The following is a 23360-nucleotide window of genomic DNA, read 5'->3' on the forward strand; positions in this document are numbered from 1 at the left end:
CGTAATGAAGAAGGATATTCCACAAACTTGCCCGATCTACAGAGTCGAAGGCATTTTCAAAGTCTGTAAAAATCATGTAAAGCTTTTAGCACCATTCCCGACTTTCTTCAGTGAGGACTCGTAAAGTAAATATAAGATCAGTGCAAGAACGACTCGGGGGGAGCCCGTATTGTTCGTCCCTTAGGTGCTTTACGAGCTCATCTTCTTCCGAGTGACATGATACAGTAGTTTACCGGGGACCGAAAGCAAGCTTATTCCTCACCAGTTTCCTTGGACATTGGCATCACCCTTTTTGAACAGGCGTATTAGTATGCTGCGCTTCCAATAAAGTGGCACTTCTTCCTTTCCCCACATTGTAGCGAAGAAGGCGGTTTGGAATGTTATTAGTGCTGCAATTGTGACCTTTATCATCTCTGCTGATATACGATCTTCTCCTAAGGATTTACCATACTTCAATCTCTTGGCAGCTAGTTGAATTTCTGCAGCACTTGGGGGCTCCACACTAATGTTTAGGGACATCTTTGGCATTGCAGGAATCTCGGTTGCCTCATCGCGTTTCCTCTCCCTTGATTTTCCTCTCCCTTATGAGATTCAAAGTTCGGTCAGAGAGACATTAGTTTTTAGAGCGTTTTTTGTACGCCAGCATTTCTGTCACTGACATATGGAAGGAGTCCTTCTTGGTCTGGATTTTCTGGCAAGAAAGTGATTTAAATCTGTTAAAAAGTTCGAGCATGAAGTTTCTTTTTATTGTGCTATGAAGTAGTTTGTCGAAGTCAAAAGGTGGTTTTCGATAGGGTACTTGTTCAACATTTTTCTTCAGTTTGACTTTAAATTTGGCAATTATCAGGTTATGATGTAACCCTACATCAGCTTCTCTATGTGAACGTACGTCATGAGGCTAGTGCACCATTTGCGACTGACTAGGCAGTGGTCGATCTGATATATGGTAACGCCATCTGGAGAGGTCCAGGAATATTGGTGGATATCACGGTGTTGGAAGAAACTCCCACCAATACCTCGGTCATTCGAGAGCACTAAACCGATTAGAAGCTCACCATTTTCGTTCCGATTACTGAGGCCATGGCAACCCATAGACAGGGGGCAATATTAGCGGACGTCACCAATTTTTGCATTGAAATCACCGACAAAACAAGCTATGTCATGTCTACGTATATCAATGGCAACTGATGGCAGGGTTCTGTAAAATTCTTCCTTTACATCTTCACTGGCTTCGTTTGTGGGTGCGTAGCAGACCACCCAATACCGTTTTGCATGCTGGCTGGCAAACCTAGCGGTAAGATTTTGGATGAAACTGGCTGTCACTTTAAAAGAGATAGACTGGTTTTTCTCGTCATCATAAGGACAACTCCGTGTTCTCTCCTTGACTCTGGTTCACTGACTATGATGCTGTGTCCACTTGGTAACTTTTCGAGGCTTGATACCTCAGACAGGGCAAGGATATCTAGATCGTACTGGCTCATGTCTTTCAAAACTATTTCTGTCTTAGACAACTGGGAAATTTTGAAGCGTATTTAAGGTTTTTTTTCGACCCCCCCCCCCCACTCCGAACAAATCCTGAATAAAGCCCTGCTCTCTTGGTGCAACATTCGTTGTAACCATAGACGGGTCCAACTAATTTCAGGAGAGCTCAACATATAATTCATTTTAATACATTTTCAAGTTACCTTGCCACTGTTCTCGGCATGGAAAATCTTGAGTACTGAATGTTGAATAATTGAGTATTTAATATTGAAACACTTAAGAAAATATTGAAGTGGATCCCATAACCTTGAAGTCAGACTTCATCTCTTAGTATGTGTTCCGGGAAAGAGATGGGTAAAAGGAATAGGTGGAGTAAAGATATAATTTCTTTTTTTGTATCAGTTTGAAGCATTACTATTTAGACACCGAAGTTTATGCGAGCCATGGCTTGGCCCTTCTTTCTAAATGGTGGGCCTAACTCTGTCTATTCTTATAGACACTCAAAGTTTAAAACCAAAGCATAATTCATTGAGTTTTTCAAACACAGACATTTTTAATTTTCACAGTTAGAAAAAATGATACCAAATTAAAAACACTTCACTCAGTCGTTTGACCAAAAAACGTTAAAAAATTAAGGATACTATAAGCAGTTACAATAAAAGGTTACCAAGGCAGTTACTAAGTCACAAGCGGTTACTGTCAGAGGCGGTAGATAAAAAAAATTAAGATATCACTTCGAGAAAATGACTTATTGAGGCAGACTCGAGAAGGCACACTTACGACCTACAAATAAAAACGGAATTAAATTCAAATTAAAAAGGACTAAACCTTTTTTTTTTTACATTAAAAGGCTTTACAACACTAGATAAACAAAATAAAAAAGCAAAAACGAATGAAGGAAACAGTGTGCAAACATTAAAAAGTTCAAAATCGAAGCAAAGTTAACAAAAAGAAAATGCAAAAAAAGACATAGGAACAAGGAAAAAACAGAAAGATATGAGAAGTGGTGATAGCTTCAAACCATACTGAAGTCCATTTCAGACTTATTCTTAATTTTTGAATTTTTAATTTAATTAATTAATTTAATTTAAATTAAATTAATTTTAATTTAATTCTTTTTCTGGCTTGACAACCTCACATTTATTTGAGTCAGAATTGTGTAAAAGTGAAGAAACAAACTCCCTCCTTTGCCCGAACGAAGTTTCTGAAAAAAAAAAAAAAAAAAACACACACACACAATTACAAATGTTTTTTTCTCTCTGGCCAGATTCTAGCACTAAATAAACAACAATAAGAATGAAATAACGATTAAATAATAGAAATAAAAATCTAATAATTCGTGATGGGGGACTGTAAGTTAAAACTGGCAAGATTCTGACGTAACCGAAATTCTTAATAAAACGAATTTGAGCATCAGTATATGCCTGCTTTTCATTGTGATTTCAAATATATAAAATTATTTAAAATTTACGACGAGTTATCAAAATTATTGGTCTAAGAGAATTCGAATGATTTTTGAAAATTCAACACATCCCCCCAAAGAAGCAAGCCATCTGATGAAAATTATTCATCAGATCACGATATCAAATTAGAAGCACGCCATCTGATGATTCTGATGAAATTTACGCCATCAAATTCAGCATTACTGAGAACCAAGGAAGAGATTTCAGGCATTTGCCTACAAAACACAGTCGTATTCACTCAGATGCATGTTCACTCGTTTTTTTTTTCTCTGGATTGTTCGTATCAAACCAGACCAAACCAGTAATCACAAAAGACCACAGGAAGATCGTAAAATCACAAAGATCACAATAATCTGAAGGGGTATTAAAAGTTTTAATGCCTTTTTTAGGTAGCAAATGTAATCGCACGAAAGCAAACGATGGCATTATGTGAAACTAAATGGCATTTCTCTGGCATTTTGTGATACAAAATAACAGTTTTGGTCCGAAGAAGGGTAAAACAATCTCGGGTGAAAACCCTAATGTAGCAATTAATTTGAAGCTATTAAAAACGATATACATAGCTTCAAGTTTCAGGAGTCGGAGAGTCAGAAGTGTATTTGAAGTGTGTTGTATTTTATAGTGTATGCAATTTATAGCTTATCTTAACTATAATAATAGTAGTTTAATTCAGGGGCGTAACTACAATATTTGTATTGAGGAGGGCAAGAGGGGGTGCTACCTAAGTAGGTGATATTCAAGTGGTAGTGCAGAAAAGTAACTATTTAACAAATACGCTACTTCGTGAATTTAAAGACATTATCCAATACATCATAAACAACAAACACACATTAAACAATCATAAATATAAGTGCTGGTGCTTGGCTTTTGCTAAAATTGTCAGCAACGAGTTGCTGCAGACCGTAGTAGTACATCAATGTGGCATGGGCACTCGGCTTTTTCAGCCAGAGTCGCCACTGATGCTACAGTACATATTCCCCCTCGACTTCCCCAGGCCACCACACCCACTAGAGGATGCTCAATTTCATAATTGAACCAAGCTCTATTATAATAGCCCCGGTTATCCTACTATTCATTTGCTCGTAATTTTGAATGGGTTTTGATTCTGTAAGGTTTAATTTGTTGTACTAAACTTTTAATATATGTGATTTATTGAAATATTATTTAGGATTTTTGTTAAATCGATATTTTTTTTCTGTAGGTTCGCCCAATTTTTATTAATAAATAGCATGGTATCAGCGGCCCACATAAAGCCGGAACAAACATCACAGGCAGCGCAATAGCGCTGTCTAAGCAAAGATACAGGATAGGTTGAAATATTACCACAGGCTGTGTAACATTATATTGTGACACATTCCCCACATTCAAATAGCGACCGTATTTCACATCTTAAATTTAAATTCAAATTTCAAATTAAAAAAAATAAAGTTAGAACTATCAACTTATCCGTTAGGTATTGTTTGACCAAGAACATCTAGAAAATCTGAACAATTCTTGGCATCATTACAGCAGAAACCTTAAATTGAATAAAAATTGCCAGGGATGCCAATTGGAAGGGAAAATTAACTCCTAGAGTTTGAAAGTTACCATCCCCTTTGTATCTTTGTTAAAAAAACAAATTCTATAAAAATTACACAAAAGTTTAATACAAAACTCTTCCGGAGGGGGTTACACTGAATACCATTTTTAAGTCTATAATTCCCTATAAAGCAAAGCTCAGTCTCCTGGTGCTGCACGATCAAACTGATAAAAATAGAAAAAGAGAATGGGTTCGTACCGCTTATACGCGCACACAAAATTTCTAAATTGTGAGAAAAATATATATATATATTTTTAAATTCACTTTACTCTATTCTCAGCAGACATTTCGTACATCGTGCTGATGCAGAGATAAATGTCCCATTAGTAGCGCTGGCGTTATGTGAAATGCAACTAATTTCAGTCATAATTTTTAGCACACTAGCATTTTTTTTGGAGCTAGTTAAAAGAAACATTTAGAGAAGTAAAAATAGCAAGAAGTAAGTATTGTGTAATACATAGAGGTAGTTTTACATTTATGAGTTAGTACGTGAATCCGAAACGTAAGGCATCGTTTATTAGGCATTTCGATGACAAATACGAGAAACGGAGTTTCAATTATACACTTGAAATAAAGATTAAAACAATTAAATCATGCCTGGAGTGGATTGCCCTCTACCAAATTCCATGAACAAACTACAACCGATTTGACCTATCTAGTTATAGTACTAATGTCATTATAAAAAGCACTTAGTTATAGTACTAATGTCATTATAAAAAGCACTAAGGCTTGCGTTCTTTTTCAATGATTTTTTTTTTCATTCAGGAAATTGTATTTACTTTGTAATTACCTTATTATTCTTCAATAATTCCATTTCTGTCCTATTTGCAGATTTAGAAGGTTTATTCATTTCCGCTTTTAAAAGTTATGAAACAAAAGAATCTAATCTTGAACTGATAGATTTTATGAAGTAAAAGCACCTTAAATATCAGGGAAAAATTGTCCTGAGCGAATGTGGATAAACAGGCTCAAATTTTTACTTGATGATAAGGTTTCAAAGGCAGCATATTTGGAAAATATTAATGTGGAACTTATTATGAAATGTAATGGACCTCTCTTTTCATCGTTTCCCTAATCTTAAAAACGAGCATGGATTAATTAAAGAGAATACCTGCTCAATGTAAAGAGCAAATGTAAAACGAGCTTTTAAACAGTTTTAAAGCTACTTAATAAATTGTCTTATTTTCCAAATTATTGGAGGGTGGGCAACTGCCCTCCCCCCCTCAGCGACGCCACTGGTTGAATTATGTATAAATCAAGATGCTGAATTATAATATTTTAGTATCTAATGTTGAAGAGTTCAATCAGAAATTTTGTACATCATAATCGCTCGCTTTATAAGATCGCTGGGTATAACCTTAGAACAGCGTGATCCCGAGCTGAACCCAGTGATGTACTACTGATCACTGGTGTAATAAATACTAGATTATACATGAAAATCATTACATTGTCCATATAGGGAAGTAGCCACTTTTGGCTGATAATAAAAAAAGCTAATAGATACGTTTGCAGAAAAATATTACCTAAGCTCAGAGCTTTCGAAGTTTTATATATAAAAATAAGTTGGTTGAAAACTGAAAAAATATTTCACAGAGGGTATTAACAGTTCTGGGAGACACATATCACTAAGAAAAATTAATTTAATGGCTATCACATGATTACAGAGTCCAATTTACATAGTTTACAGATTTACCCGAAAGGGTTGAAATTTTTAACCATATACTTCCGAGTTCACTAATACTAATAATTATAAAATAAATTTTTAATATTTATATATTATAAATATTAAAATTATATATTAATACATAAAAAATTTATATTAAATATATTAATTATATATCATATATATACTTATATATTAATATATAAAAATTATATATGTTGTATATATATATATATATATATATATATATATATATATATATATATATATATATATATATATATATATATATATATATATATATATATATATATATATATAAATTTATAATATAATTGATAATAATATATATAAATGGGTTTACCTAACCGTCTCGGTTATCGGGTGTAGAGGTAGATCCATTTGTGTTAATTTCATCTTCAGATAGTTCACTATTTGAGCTTCGACTATCACTGATCTGTGAAGGAGAAAATAAAATGAGTCAAATTTTTAATTCTGGAATAAAGTTTTAAGACAACTACAAATTTTTTTCTCATAATGGCTGCTAGCTATGGAAAAACAAATTTGCCCATTAAGTGTAAAAATTTCCCACTTCAAAATTTAAGAGGATTCGATACGTCAGGGATCATCATTATAAATTAATATTTATTTTTTTGTAAAAGCCAATCGCCTTTTTCAACTTAATTGGTTCTTCACCGTGAAAATTTCAACCAATGAGAAGAACAGAAGTTTTGACCCAAGAGAAATCTTCTTAGCGTTTGCCTCGTAAGCATGATAGAAAATTCTTAGGGGCAGCCCTTTCCTCAAAAAAAAAAAAAAAAAAAAAAAAAAAAAAAAAAAAAAAAAAAAAAAAAAAAAAAAAAAAGAGTCTCCGTCTAATCAAAGCAAATCGTACTTTCTAACCATGGAAGTTTAATAAAAACTGCGTATCTGTTTTCGGGAAAAATTGGGAAAAGTTAAATGGACAAAGCGGTTGAGATTCCTGGGAAAGAAGCAGTCGACTTTTAGTCCTCTGCAACTTATTTGGATCATTTATTCTCAATTATCCAAGGTCTAATTACTGTAAGAACACCGCTGAATCAATTCTATACAAGATGGCCACAGCAACTGAGAAATGTTGAAATTGACCAGATGACGGACAAGATGATAAAGTATCTAGGCAATCGAATTAACGATGCTTCTTGACTACTAAGGTCTTTTAGTATACATTTAGGTACTTAAAGATCTAAAATACAATTTCATTATGCGACAAAGCCTTAATTTTCTACTCTTACTTTTTGACATATTACTTTTAAAATCTTTCTTTTGGAATAATTTTTTCCTATTGCGTATTTGCTCAACCCTTGTTTTAATTTCTCTATGGTTCAGCTTCGACAATCGTTAAATAGCTATTTTGACGAACAATTTATTCTAATTAACAATGATATATTCCATTCAAATCATTGCTGTCTTCAACTCCTCATTACTGAAAATACTTTCATAATATTTCCTCAAAAAGAAAAATTCGAGAGTTACATAAACAAGTAAAATATAAATGATGTTTTTTTTTTTTTTTTTGAAAAACTGTATACCTCTACCACAATCAAGCATGATTAATTTTTTAGATTGCTTAGTCTTTTTTTGCGTGCTTGGTTATTTAACTTTTTTAATTTGTTCCTTCAACCAGGTGTTTTAGAGCGCAAAAGTCACCCCCTTTATGAATACTTGCATCCAAAAGCGTATTTTTCATATTTTAAACCTCGCTGAAGGATAAGTCCTCTTAGTCTTGGAGAAAGGGGGGAGAGGAAACCAAGCTATGAAAAAATTGATAAATGGACACTTACCTCTATACCGCTAAACTTTCTCCATAATATCCTTAAAATATAGTAGGTCCAAACAACGTGTAAAAAAAGTAATGTGCAAAGGAGGCCATTAAATATGTACCATACTGGGAAAAATGGAATGAAAGTATAAGCTTCAAACAGTGAACTGGAAGAAAAAATAAGAATTAGGTGGATTAATAGGGTAACAAACAATCAATTCTATAGCAGTGGTAAAGAAGTCTATTAAAGAATCACGATCTAACATACTCATATATTACCTGCTGATAAATTTAATAGAACTGAAAAACGATCTACAGCACGCTAAAAGCACCACTGAAGAGGCAATAATGCTAAAAGATTGAAATAAAACAATAGCTGACATAACTGAAAAACCTTACTATTTACCACAGATACTTAAGAACGAATTCATTTAAATGATTATAATTTGATTGAAAATATACAGGCAATTTATTAAAGAAATTTAATTTTTGAATTAACGATAATGATAAAATGTTCCCTTCCTTGTATTGAACGACAAAATTAAAAAAAAATCCACCAAAACCACACATTATTGCTGGGAGAGCTAGCTGTCTAACCTGAATTGCTGCAACAGATCGTTCTCTAATTTTGGGGAAAATTAGAAATAAATTTAAAGCCTATTGTTCTGAAATAAAAATATTCTAACATTAATTTATATTGGAGTGGCACACATGTGGTATTCGTGCCGGCCTTGAAGGCTGTTAAATTATAATGGTCCCCAGAGACCAATAAGCAGTATATCCTCTAGCCCACTTGAGGCTTTTGGAACATAATTTTCTTCTAGAAAGCTTTTTTGGGCTCAATCGCTAATTGGTTTTAACAGGGGTATATCTAATCTTGTATAGAGTTTGTATTATTTTATTAATATACATGTATTTTACAAGCTTCACTTATCAAAAGGATATCATAAAGAACTTATATATTGAATAGGCACGTCGCTATGCCTGGGTCAGGAATTTAAATCGTTGAAACTCATAAACGCTGGTGTGTGTTCCTCTAAGGACCCCATGTGAATGGTGATCATTTGGGAATAGCTCCTTGGATTTGAAATTTTTTTCTTTTGAGCTTACGATGGCTTATATAAACTAATGACGATGTTGCATGTCAATAGACCCTTCGATTTGGTAGATTACATTTGGCTGTACTGTTTGTCCTAGGTGATGGGGTAAGTGAGTAGGGCCAGGGACTCGTTCAAGGCGTTATCTGTCTGAATTACCACAGTAGGAAAACAGTTATTTTTGCCGAATTATGAGAAAAAAGGAGAAATGAAAACAAGGAAATTTGAAAAATCTTTAATGATTGCACGAAGAAGATATAAAACGTAAATTATGGAAAAAAGTGGAGAGGATCTGAAACAATCAGCCAGATGGCAGAGTAGCAAAATATTAAGGTGCATATCACAGGCAGCGTAAAAGCACTGCATGAGTGAAGAACAATTTGAGCACAACGTATAATTTTTTTTTTTACCAAGGTACTACGTTTGGAAGGACTTGTCGCATAAACTTCGCAAAGGTTTAATTCTATTGAAAATTGAAAGTTGTAGCGTCTACTTTAAGTCTTAAAAGGGATTGGAGGACAGCCAGTCCCCCTCCCGTGTTGCGTCTTGTTTCGTTAAAGAAAAGCTTGCCAAACTTCTGCCGTCAACACATTTAAGTTGTTGTTTTCCAAATCTTCTTCATAAACTTCAGTAACGTCTCTTTAATCTCTTTATTAAGTATGAAGGTAAGGATGAAGCGAGCAGTAAAACCCGTTCAAAATGCCCTTGTGCTTTAAGAGACGTTCTTCGATGCAGGAAATAATATTTCAATCCTGGGGATGAATACGTTAATTCTATAAAACTGTTCTGTGCTTTCGGCTGAGAAATTGCTTCTGTGTGTCTGCCCCCAATAACCCTTAGAACACTAACTGTATTTTCATCAAATTCGGCCATTTTGTGTGCCTCTTGAAACAAGACTGAAAATTCTTCATCAACATTCTGTCTTAGTGACTTGAGACTCTAAAGTACCTATTCAGCATAGTTCAAAGCAGTCCAAAGATTTTTGACACAATAGCTTTTGAGCTGTAGCTTTTGACAATATATCTAAGTGTCACTAAGTAGCTTTTCAGATGTTACTAGAGCTACAATATGCTCTGAATGACATACAGCTGTCAAAAAGACATTGACCCTCTGAAGATGTGTCCTTATCATCTCAACACTTGGTTTCTTCTAAGATGAAACAATAGGGTTGTACACCTCCTTCCTGACGAGGACAGCATTATGTTTTTGAACCCATCTGGTTGAGCATAGCTGGTTGAGCATTTCTTAGTTTTTGGCGAAGTATTTCAATTTTCTCGGGAGAACATTTTGCCTCTTTAACGTGTTAAAAAAAGGCCATAATTTTTCAGTAGTGCCAAAACAACTTCTGATAGATCTGACCTGTACAGTATTTGTAATTGCTAAGTTAAGGATGTGTGATGCGCAGTGTTCATTTACTGCCTTCTGGCAATGTTTCTGCACAACAGCCTGAGCACCTTTGACTTTTCCACTCATGGCTAATGTACCAGCATATCTTTGTCCTCTCAAGACCTTTTATTTCAAGATAGGACTCTTCAAGCCCTTTCAACAGTGTTTCTCCGAGTTCCTCACCAGTCGTTGACTCTAGAGGCAAAAACTTTTGATTAACCTTATAACTACTCTTCATGTTGTAAGAGACACACCTCAAAGAAAATGAAAACTATTCACAAGTCGACAGGTCTTTATTCTCATCAGCTAACGCACTGAAAAAGGTAGCCTCTTTAACATCTTTGACTATGTGACTTTTTATTTCTTTGTCAAAAGCATCAATGATTTATTTTGGATGTTCCAGCTAATACATGGCATTTTTATCACGTGACTTGATATGGTCTCTTAATTTTTCATCTCCTGCTTCAATACGTATTCGCAATAGAGCTCTGAAATTCTCCTCATTATCATCTGGCATTGCATCTAAGTTGCAGTCTCCATGGCCTCTGTGGACTTGAAGAGCTATTCCCTGTCGTCCGCAGAAAAATACCATTTCTATTACGGGTTTTAACCTCTCCTCATTTTCTTTCACCTGATTGCCTTTGCCTACATCAAAAGATCTGTCTATAGGATTCATCTTTCCTTCCCCAACTGTTTCCAAATTGTTGAGATCGATAATGGCACGTTTGTGGCATTTAAATGAGAATGTGACTCAAATATTTCAATAGCCTTTTTCCAATTTTGGAATCCTTATTGGACAAGGCGGCCTGTTTCCTGGGATGCTCTCATACCCACTTTAGTTGGAGCAAAAGTACACATTAAGTGCAGTAAGCCCGGTTTTCTATCTCAGAGTATCGCTTATACTTTTGCAACCAGGAATACAAAAACTTCCTCTCCTGCTTTCCATGAGTCGTCGCTGGAAGCCCGTAGTTAAAAGATAGAGCCCAACAGTTTCGCAAAACATAACATTTTACTGCTGCATTTTATATTGACACAGTCCGGCCTATGGCTGGAGCTACCACGTTTATCAAGACCAGGACTAGCCAATTTTTTTTTTTTATCAGGCTCTCCAATCTAAAAAAAAGAAAACATTAACCACCGTTAACTTGAAAAAAGGAAGATTACAACTTAATTTTTTCTCCTAGTATAACTGAGATTACAAACAAAACGAACTAAATATGTTTAAAATAATAATGAATTCAATATTTACTATCAACATATATTAAATCAAATTTTTGTACTCTTAACTGTCATTGCTCAATTGCTGTACAATTCAAATAGTTACACAATTCCTCCAAGTTAGCCCCTGTGTATATTAATAAATTATTTACTAATCCGATTTATTAATCGGATTAATTATTTACTTATGATTAACTGTTTATGATTAACTATTATTACTTAATGATTAATTATTTACACCGACTATAATAAATCAAGGTCACCGTATGACCCATTTTACTTAAATGTTTTAATGTGTTATGTTGTTTTTCTATATTTTTTAGATTAATCCAAAATAATTTAAACAAATTATTATTAATAAACATATCCACCAATATATTACTTTATATATGTCGCAGCATAAACTATTTTGCATTTTTATTTTAATGTTATGTTTAATGCCAATTTAGTTTTCAGGTACCGTAATTAATCTCCTCGATAGAAAAATAAATAAAATTATTTCATTTACATTTTTAATTTTTCTATAGTAAAATTACAGAATTTAATAATTTTGAATAAAAACCCATCTTATTTGGGCACGGTAAAGCGTGCCGGCTAAATGCTAGTACACCCGTGGAATCAATATAAACATTAAACTAGTTTATCATACACAGCAGAGAAATGGAAACAGCTGAATTAAAAAAAAAAGTAAAACATATTCTCGGCTTGCCAACATAGGCTCACAGTGAGCAGTGGTGAGTGACCTCTGCTTTCCCGCTCAACACAAGACGAGCTAAGAAGTTAGTGTGAAGTGAATATAAATATAACATATACACTTACCATTGCGCCACTGGTTAACACTCTCATTTTTGCCAAAATGGTCCGTCAAAAGCCCTTTCATAGAGAAACATAAAGAGCTGGCAATAAACACTTGCCCTTTTAACCTCTGTCACTAATTAAAACTAAAAAAAAATTACTTTATGCCAACGCGAACAAAGATCAAGAGCCAAACACTGACACAGACCCCATAAGGCGAGTGGGTGAGGCTTGCTGCTGGTCGCACGCAGTTGGGATTAGGTTGTGGAAGGAGAAAATCGGTTTTCTCCGACCCACCACCACAAACGAACAAAGCAAGCACGCGTGAAAAATATTCCTTTGCTGGGTTTGAAATATAGAAAATTAAAAACATTTTGAAAGCTTGAAAAAGTTTCATTTGTTTTTTTATGTATTTCTTAGGATTAGGAATGCAACAATGCAGCTATTTATTTTGTAGTTGTAGTGGAATTTAGCTCCCACAAAGCAGTATTCAGTATGCGATGTATCCATTATTGGCAGACTGAAAACAGAACGTAATTTTTTCTTGAGAGGGGGGGGGGGCTACAGCACCTTTTGGCCTCCCCCGTGGGTGCGCGCCTGACTAAAACTGCTACTACTAATACTGCGACTGCTACTGCTACTACTAGTAGTGGTACTCTGGGTATTACGGTGTAATAAATTCGAGTAGTAAGTTGAAACTTTCACTGCATGCTGAGGGAGTCGTCAAACCAACCAAAAGTCACAACACACTTTCTACTACTATTACTTCTACTGCTACTATTAATACTAGTAATATAAAATTCGCCCATTATTTACATATAGTATTTTTTTTATAGGGGAAAGAGGGCATGTTTAACCTTTTGTGACCAAGAAGGCCAATGCATTCAAATGAAGCTTTCAGAGAATGTTGATGAGGCAGTTGAACCAAATCAAGCACACTTTGTACACATCGGTTGTCAAAAGGCCAAACCGAAAATATCTTAAGAACTGGTTAGCGTATAATGTTGAAACCTCCAGGGCATAATGGGGTGAAAGTTCAACTGACCAAAAGGGAACTTGTGGATACTATTACTGCTGTTAATACTACTACTACTAATACAACTTTCACAACTACTACTCCTACTACTACTAAGGCTAAGGGTGTTAAGATAAAGTTTTCAGGGAATATTAAGGTAGAGTTGAACTAAATGAAATAAAACTCTGTGCAATGGCTTAGGGCTTATGGCTTAGGTGAATGGCTATGTCTTTAGGGAATGGCTTAGGGTGCTTAGTTGGAACTTTCAGAGATGATGATCAACAGAGGAAAAGGCAATATGTGCACGCTATTGATGCAACTGCAACTCTTATTGTAACTAATAAAAAAAAGCAAGGGTATATAGGTGAAAAGTTAAGGGAATGATGAGGGGGAGGGTGAATTAAATTAAAAACAAACTATTTATATAAAGGTTGTCTAAACGGCGTTTAGTATTGCCTCTATGTATGAATGTATGAACGCAATAGATCCATAAAGCCAAGTCAGAGGTGCTGATTTCCGTTTCGCTGCCCTTCAACCAAGAAGTGCAATGAGGGATGGGGGGCCAGCCATCCTGTACTTTGGCACACCATTCCTGCCCAACTTCCCCAGATTTCTCTAAGTGCCAATTAAGAGCTGGGTCGACTCTGGATGAGCTTACAGAGTGACAGTACTCAACCCCGTTTCAGACCAAATAATTGGGCACAGTCGAGAGGGGCACTTTGTCCGAGGGGCGCAGTGGTTCGACTGTGGCCCTCGGACAAAGGATTCCCAACCCAGTACACCAATCACTTAGCTAGTTCCCAAATTAGGAGTATAATATTAGGTTTGAAACTTCAAAGGCATGATGACAGGGATGAATAATTGCTTCAAGTACTGAAAATACTCTTACTAATGCTAATAATTCTCCTACTGCTACTACTGTGACTATTACTACCACTAAAGCTAAGGGTTTGAAAGTGAAAGACCCACTCCGTACATGCTAGTTGTCAAAAGAACGTGGCGGCCGTATTTAGGGAACATCTTTTTCACTCAAGAATGAAAAAGGCTTTTGTAGATTAGGGACAGATCTAACAACTAAGGTAAGGTCTTGTGCTTAATGACTTTAGAGCCCAGTATGATTAACAACAAAGCTTACCTTCTAATAATCCAAAACGGGAAATAGCCAAGGCGACTAACTATCCAGATTAGAAGGAAAATCGCAAATAATGTATCGCAGGCTTTCGTGTACCGTATATATTGCATCAGCTTGCCCCCCTGTAAAAAGAATAATAATATAAAAACGTATATGGAAGGCTTAGAACTAAACTGGAATAAGTAAAGATAACAACATTAGAACTACAGACTCTCAAAATCTAGTGAACTAGTTTTGAGGTGGTTTCCAGCTCAAATGGGTTCAATGGTTCAGACCAAGCTTATCAGGATTTGTACAAAAACTTTAATTGTGGAAGATCGAAAACTGAGTATAAGATTGAAGCCAGTAGGTACCTTTTTAATACTCCCTGCTGCAAGGATAGGGGAATATAATGTTCACTCGATAGGGCATGGTTACCTTTCTGGGCCAAACACGTGTGGCTACCTTTCTATAAAGGATTTTAACTATTTTAAGAAGGGCAGATAAAAGTTCACCTGAGCTCTTACGGTTACATTTTTTGGAAGATGGACATTTTTCTAATATATATTTCACACGTGCTTATTGCATATGACATATTTTTCTGGCGAGTGTTAAACGTGGGATATACAAACTTGCGCAAGCAAAAAGGCATTCCTGGTGTTCCACGACATTCTGGCGCCCCCTGCCGCGAAGCCATGACGGCTCCTTGACGCATTGCTCGCCCCAATGCGAAGTAAAACCGTCACTCCAATGTCGAGAATACCAGGAAATGTTTTTTTGCTTCCGTAAGTACCCGCGTCACACGTTTGTGGAATTCTTGAATTCGAGAATTCTCTTCGCATGTTCCTTTCTCAACTTTCGTGCACACAAACTTAACTTTTTAAAAATTCTCATCGTGTGTATTCGAGTTTTTGAAAATTCTGTTCGTATGTTTTCCACCTGTTCAAGTTTCTATGCACGTGTTTCTGATTTTTCAAGTTTCTGTTCAATTATTTTCCTTCATTTACAGTTTTGTGGAACAATTTTACACACCAGTTTTTTTCAGATCGGAAAATTTCTAGTATCCTCAAAAGTCGTTAAAGATTTTCGTGATTTTCAGATTTCTGTTCACGCATTTCTGGCCTTTTAAGTTCCCTTTCAATTTTTTTCTTGATTTGCAATTCTTCATTGGTCTGTTTCGTTGAAAGTCTATCTTCAATAGGAAAGAAAATAATGTCGACATTACAGTTTATTGTTTTTTGTTGTTTTAAAACTAAAGTTTTTTGTTGTTACAGCTAAAGTTTTTTGTTGTTTTAAAAAGTATAGTTGTGAGAAAAAGTCAAACTTTAGCGTAAGGAGCTAGGCGTCGCGGAGGGGACAACCCCTTTCATACACGGAATAATTTCAGTTCATTTTAAGTATTGATGTCGTTCCTTACTTGCACTTAAAAAAACGAGTTTTTTTGTTTAATTTTCCAAAAGATATGGGGTAACCCCCCCCCCCCAAAAAAAAGTTTTTTTTACCGACAAGTTGGGAGATATTAAAAAAAACGAGCGCTTTAACAAATGGTGCGCTTGAATTGCATTAGTTCATTTTTGTGAGGCATTTTCGCAGGCCAATCATATTATCCCACATCAATAGACCAAAGAATAACTCCACCTTATTGGTACTGGGTTAGTTAATGCTGAGCAGCAAAAATTAACAAAGAAATGTAATTTCTGAAGAAAAATACACTCTGCGTTTTTAAAATAAATAAAAGAACAAATAAAAAGAGCAAAAAGATTTAAGTCAAATTTTTCACATATAAGCACTCTATCTCTCTGTGACTAAGAACACAAAAGAATAAAGTTACGTTGATAGTACGGAATAAATTGGGCTGTTTGAAAAAAATCAATGTCATTTGAAAAAATGATGTCTATACTTCAAACAAGTCGAAATTCTAAACGGAATATTATTTTCGTCGAAATGATTAAGTAAGTTAACTGAAACATAAAGTCGGAGCATGAAGGCCAAATGTTATCTTGCTAAGCTTTCGGATTTAAATTAACCAAGGCTCAATATTGCACAAAGAAAAGAGGAGATTACAAAACCATGAAAAAAATATTTTAATGTTTCTTTCACCTCCTCCCTACCTCGTATACATAAATTTAAACACATTGAGTAGAAAAATTGGGCATGCCATATTTTCAAACATGCACATAATTAAAATTTTTATATATTACAGTCCTGTGGTGGCGCAGTGGATTTGACCTTAGCTTGGTAATACGGGACCCAGAGATCGAATCACGCTGCAGGAATGCACTGCAGGGCCGACGCAGGGACCATAGTAGTCAAGAAGCATCGTTAATCCTTATATCATAATAAATATATAATAAATATATAATATAATATATATATATATATATATATATGTTATATTATATTATATATATACATAATATATATATATATATATATATATATATATATATATATATATATATATATATATATATATATATATATATGTATATATATATATATATATATATATATATATATATATATAATAAATATCATAAATATCATAGACTCAAACTAAACAGTCAAGCATAGTCAAACGAACAAAAAGGACAATGAACTAGAAGTAAATATATGCAATTATTAACGAGTAGGTGCAGAATTAAAAATTTTGACGAACGAGGGAACAAAACTACTTGCGTAACGCATATGTGATGCTAGTACCGGCTGAATTTTTGGTACCGGTCGAGCCACACGTCACGGGGGCCTTTGATGCGAAGGGAGATGGTCAGAAGAGAGTATATCAGGAAGTACCAGAAGAGCTCGGTATTGGATCCTTTCCAGGCGGTCTTTCTGGTACGAAGTCATGCCATAATGCCAAACAGGACAAACATATTCTACCAGGGGTCTGATAAATGTAAGAAAAAACGTAATAGGTGGGGGGGGAGGGCTTGGGACAACATGACGAACAAGAAGTTTTAAAGAAAGAATACCCAGGTTTGCGCGTTTGATCATCTCCTTCGCCTCTTTCCTACCTTGTATGTGTGAATTTCAATAGAATTGGGTCAAACACACACATCTTTAGATAAAAAAACTTATATTTTGATTAGATACTCCTTTCACTATCTTCCGCATATATATATACCGCGTATATACATACCACGTACAGTCCTGTGGTGACGCAGTGGATTTGACCTTCGCTTGGTAATACGGGACCCAGAGATCGAATCACGCTGCAGGAATGCACTGCAGGCCGACGCAGGGACCTTAGTAGTCAAGAAGCGTCAAAATTCTTAAATAAAAATATATACCGCGTATGTAGGAATTTTGACGACATCGAGCAGAGAAATAGGTCAAGTTAATATCATTAATATATATATATATATATATATATATATATATATATATATATATATATCATGAAAAGAGAAATCACCAATGCTACAGCACAAACACAAAAAAAAAAAAAAAAAAAAAAAAAAAAAAAAAAAAAAAAAAAAAAAAAAAAAAAAAAAAAAAAAAAAAAAAAAAAAAAAAAAAAAAGGAGACAGAAGGAGAAAAGGAAGACTGTTTTCCTAAATTAGTGATTAATATAGACCAGCACTTGAATGAGGCCTCAACCCTACTCATCCACACAATCACATAGGTCAAACAGCATAGCCACACACAATCAACCATAAAGAATAATCCATGGACAGGCAGTCATGTCGTCAATAAGTATAAGTCGTCATTTACCAAACCATAGAAAAAATAATATAGACAAATAATTCAGAGGCAACACCCAACATAAGGGCTCATCAGGAGAATACACTGGCCTATATAGGGTTTCGCCACTCTAAATTCCCTACCCAGCACAGTGTTGTGGCTACCACAGAATATCCATGGCATCCCCGCGTCAGGTATCACCCCCAAAATACATGTCTATGAAAAAAAAACAGCAAATGTAAAACAACCAAGTAAAACCAAAACAAGCCTATCCTGTTAATATATCCCTCCCTTTAGCAACAATAGGTAAACTAAATATTAAAAATTTAACCAAATCACAAATATTAACACATTGCAAAAAACCTGAATGAACTAAACAATTATATAATTCATCTTTACCATGTGGCTAATTTTTTAAAAATTCCGCTCAAATAGAAACACAATTCAAAATAAATGGCGCTGTGACAACATTTCTCGAACCTCCGAAATTAGTCAAAAAATTTCTTTAAGTATTTCTAGATAATTCTTTTGATATTTATTTAAAAGTTCGTTATAATGAAAACTAAATTTTTTAAATTGCCAAGTTAATTTATTTGCAGAAAAACCTCTTGATATCAATTTTTGGCTTAAGATTTTACATCTATTTTTAAAATCAATATAATTACTACAAATCCTTGCATAACGAAGTAACTGTGAGAAAAACGCTGAATATGTGATATTTGAGTGTATATTACTTTCAGGGAATGGGAAACTAATCACTTCAAAATCAAAATCATCCGTTTTATTATACATTTTAAAACTTAATTTATTATTATCACAAATATTAATATTTAAATCTAAGAAATGATCTTCATGACCAGCGCCATGACTAGGCTCAAGAATAAGCTCTGATGGATATATATTTTTAGAAATATCAATGAAATCCTTACAATTTAAGACCAAAATATCATCTAAATATCTTTTATTATTTGACAAAGCATGTTTTAAATTAATTGGATTATTCTTATCCATCATATATTTATATTCTAGTTGACTTAAAAACAAGTCAGCTATAAATGGGCTGGCATTCCCCCCCATGGGAATTCCCATAATTTGCTTGTACAAATCACCCCCAAATCTTATATAAGTATTGTATAAAACAAATTCCAATAACTCAAAAATCATATCCAAGCTGTAACATCTCAAGTTAACTGTAGTATTAAAGCAGTTTGTCCATATGGCTTTTTTATTATAACTGTCTATTTTTAAGAACCTTTTACTAGATAAGAGGAAAGATTTCTTTATAACAGTTTTTAAATTATCTAACACTAAATTGAGTGATAAATTAGTATACATTGTCGCAAAATCGAAAGACTCAATTCTTTTAGCTGAAACCATTGTTAAAGAATCTATCACCTGCAGTGAATTATTAACACTCCAATATGGATTAAAATTCGAAAATTTTTTAATACCAGAACAATAGGTTTTAAGTTTATTTACAATTTCCTTTAAAATTAAAGAGAGGTCAGTAGCAGCAATGCGGGTTGGACATTTAGCTGCTCCAGCAATAAACCGTGGTTTAGGGGGATTCTTATGAAATTTTACAGTCCAATATAGGAAAGGGAACTTTTTATCATTGTCATTTATTTTAATATTAAAATTTTTAAAAAGTATTTCTTCAGTCTTTTCAATTAAATTCTCATCCTCTATATTTACCTTTTCATAAACATTAGTTGTGCCTAACTCCCTTTTTAAGATATCACAATACAGCTTCTGACAAATTATGGCAAAATTATTATTAGCTTTATCCACTGGCACAATTACAAATTCATTCTTTAGATTAGCAATTGCTTGTTTAATCTTCGTATTATAAAATAATGATTTAGTGTTACTATTTTTTAAGTTAGAATATATTTTATTTCTTACTCTACTAATAATTAAATTCTTCCAACTTTGAAAACTCTCTTTATTTTTATTCTCTTTCTTACACCACTTATCAATAAATAAATCAAAATCATTTTCCAAGCCATCAAGAACACTCGATGGTTTCAGATGATGAGAAAGACGGAAATTTGCCCCTTTATTCATTATAATTTGAAGATCATCTTGCTTTATTATTGACAAGTCCCCTGTTATAACATGTTTGTAAGTAGGATTTACAAATGGGCCAAGTTGCTTACAATTACAAACCGGTTTCCAATTTATATCGCTATCTAGTTTTTTTAGTATTAAATTATAATTAAAAATAATTTGCCCAATAGTTTTTGAAAATTTATAAGTTAAAACTGGACTATCATTATAATTTAAATTACTAGGAAGGGCCTGTTTCACATGCCGCTGATTTAAAATTTCTGGTAAATTAATATCTTCAATCTGCTTACAAGTAAAATTAATAGGTAAATATAATCTGTTATCCTTATTACTAATCTTATCGAACTTTTTCTTTTTTGAAATAAATTTCGTTTTAGATAGAATGCAAATTGTATCACATATTACTTTAAAATTATAATCAAGAGCTGTATTATTCTTCACAATCCAGAAAAGTTTGATTAAATTCCTCTTGGATAAATTATTTAGACACTTTATTACAGAAATCATACCCCTAGATTCAAGTAGCTGGCATAGATCTATAGAAAGCATATGTACATCTAATTCATTTTTTCTATTATTTTTCCTATGTCCTCTCGATCGTTTTTTACGTTTGGTAGGACAAGTAAAAGAAGGATGGTCCATAAAACCATCAATACATTTAACAACAACATGAGACATGTCACCATATTTTGCTACACGATCATTTAACCCAAAAGGATAAGCTGTACCAAGAGTATGGATCCAGAAATCCTCCTGTTTACGTAGTCTATTATTCTTCTCTTCTTTATTTAAATTTTCTAATTCTAAATTTTCTAAAATTGTGACAGTTATATCTGATATGGAACATTTACCATTACTACAATGTTGAACTAGATAGTTATTAGTTTTTTCATTATTAACTGTTGTCTTGTGTCCAGAAAATCTTTTATATATATTATTAGTTGTTTCCCCCACATATTGTAGGCAGCATTTATTACATTCTAATAGGTAAATTACATTGGTTGTTCTACAATTAACATTACCACGTAACTTGCATGCAAAATTTTTATTATACAATGTACTTTTAACAGAAGTCCGTGGGACAAAATGATCTTGGCAAAGAAAACAACGACTTTTACACTTACTAACTTTCAAAAAATCGTTCCGAGTTCCGAGGCTAATATCCTCGGATAATATCCTCGGATGAGCTAATATATGTATATGTGTGTGTGTGTTCTTGTTCGCGTCGTTTATGTATATAACGTTTGCATCGTATATGTATATTTTCGTATATTTGGTTTCAAAATACGTATATATGTTCTTGTTCGCGTTGTATATGCATATAACGTTCGCGTCGTATATGTATATTTTCGTATATTTGGTTTCAAAACACGTATATATGTATTTGTTCGCGTCGTGTCGTATATTTGATTTCAAAATATGTACATATGTTCTTGTTCACCTCGTATATGGATATTTGGTTTCAAAATATGTATAATTGTATATGTTCGCGTCGTGTCGTGTATTTGGTTTCAAAATGTGATCTATGTAACAAAGTCACCAATGTAATTTTTTTTCTATCTCAAATCTACCGTTTTGTATAACATAAAAAAAAACTAGTTAAGAAAAAGAAATGCATAAATGAAAAATAAACAAACAAAAAGTAAAAGAAATGTGCCTTAAGGCTTCGAAGAGCAGTCTTTAAGATTCACCCAAAATATTTACTTCGTTCAATCATAGAAAATTTTCCACCTCTACAGGTTCCCAATCATTCTCACTCTCATTCGACTTCAGGAACACGATATATAATGGATTATTAGTATAAATTATTCAGTTTATGCAAAGAAAACAGCTTAATTTAAGAATAGGCTTCAAACCATACAAATTGAAAACCATGATTTTTAGAGGTTAACTTTGCAATCAAAGAAACAAAAAAAAAAAAAATAAGCTCTGATTTTTATTAGCAAATATTCACTTAACAGGTTTTGATAGTTTTGTTACATGTCTCTAAAGTGGAATATTTTTAACCCGAAAGAAATATTAACAAGATAAACTGTTGCCAAGTAATGTAAAATCATTCACAAAACGTTTTCCGTCCGACGTTTTAAAAATTTTGATTACTAATGATCAGTTGCAACTAAGCTCAACCATATAATGCCGCCAAATAATGCCAAAAATTTTGCTAAAAATTATCCTGTGGGTCTGAGGACTAAGGCATTCAACGTAATGCATTTCTGTTTATGATGGTAGTTCACGCTAAATGTTTAATTGGTTTTACCTCTCAAAAATAAACTACTTGTATTTACGTTTCAGACGAAATATCTTTACCTCTAGGAATTTATCAGCTACGTCATGACTGATCAATACAAGGTTTCCGACACGTGTGAAATTAACAACAGGCTTTCCAGGATTTTTTGTTCGGGAGGGTTATTTTCTCGGAGGGGAGGGGGGTTAAAAAGCAACTATAAAACGCATAAAACGCATTTTCGTTACGTCTTTACGAGTCAGAAAAATATTTCGTAAGGGGGGGGGGGCTCAAACCCAGTAGCCCTCCACCTTGGATACAGTCTTAACTTAATGTAACTTAATAGCTCTAACTTAATGTTTTTCTTTATGGTGGAAGTTACTGTCATGCGTTTAATGGGTTTCACCTCTCAAAAATATATATATATATATATATATATAGTAAAAATAAATGATCTTTACCTCCAGAAATATATCAGCTATATCATGAATGACTAATACAAGGGTTCCGACACGTGTGAAATTAACAACTAAACTAAAAACAAGAAGACAAATGGTTGCCACATGATGTACAAACATTTCCCAAAAATCTTTTCGTCGGACATTTTGAAAATGTTGTAACGTCAATGACCAGTAGAAACTGAGTTCGAGCATGTAATACCACCAAACATCGTCAGTGAGAGTCTGCAATAAAAGAACAATAGCTAAGTATAAAATAGTAACTATAAGAACAACACAAAAAAAGTAATCATATTATTATATAGTAACTGTAT

General features: G+C 33.7%; 1 protein-coding gene across 6 annotated transcripts in view; it reads right to left on the minus strand.

Moving 5' to 3' along the window:
- Positions 1-2015: 2015 nt before the first annotated feature.
- LOC136029896 (ceramide synthase 6-like) overlaps positions 2016-23360 on the minus strand; it is a 131570-nt gene continuing 110225 nt past the window's right edge. For all 6 annotated transcript variants that reach the window (XM_065708386.1, XM_065708387.1, XM_065708385.1 and 3 more), the window contains exons 6-10: positions 23050-23271; positions 14635-14753; positions 8011-8155; positions 6552-6644; positions 2016-2265 (exon numbers count right to left, since the gene is read on the minus strand). In XM_065708386.1, coding sequence (XP_065564458.1) covers positions 6552-6644; positions 8011-8155; positions 14635-14753; positions 23050-23271 — 579 coding nt within the window. In that variant the 3' untranslated portion in view covers positions 2016-2265. The remainder of the gene's footprint in view (positions 2266-6551; positions 6645-8010; positions 8156-14634; positions 14754-23049; positions 23272-23360) is intronic.

Source organism: Artemia franciscana, chromosome 8, assembly GCF_032884065.1.
Source record: "Artemia franciscana chromosome 8, ASM3288406v1, whole genome shotgun sequence".
In the NCBI taxonomy this organism is placed as follows: Eukaryota; Metazoa; Arthropoda; class Branchiopoda; order Anostraca; family Artemiidae; genus Artemia; species Artemia franciscana.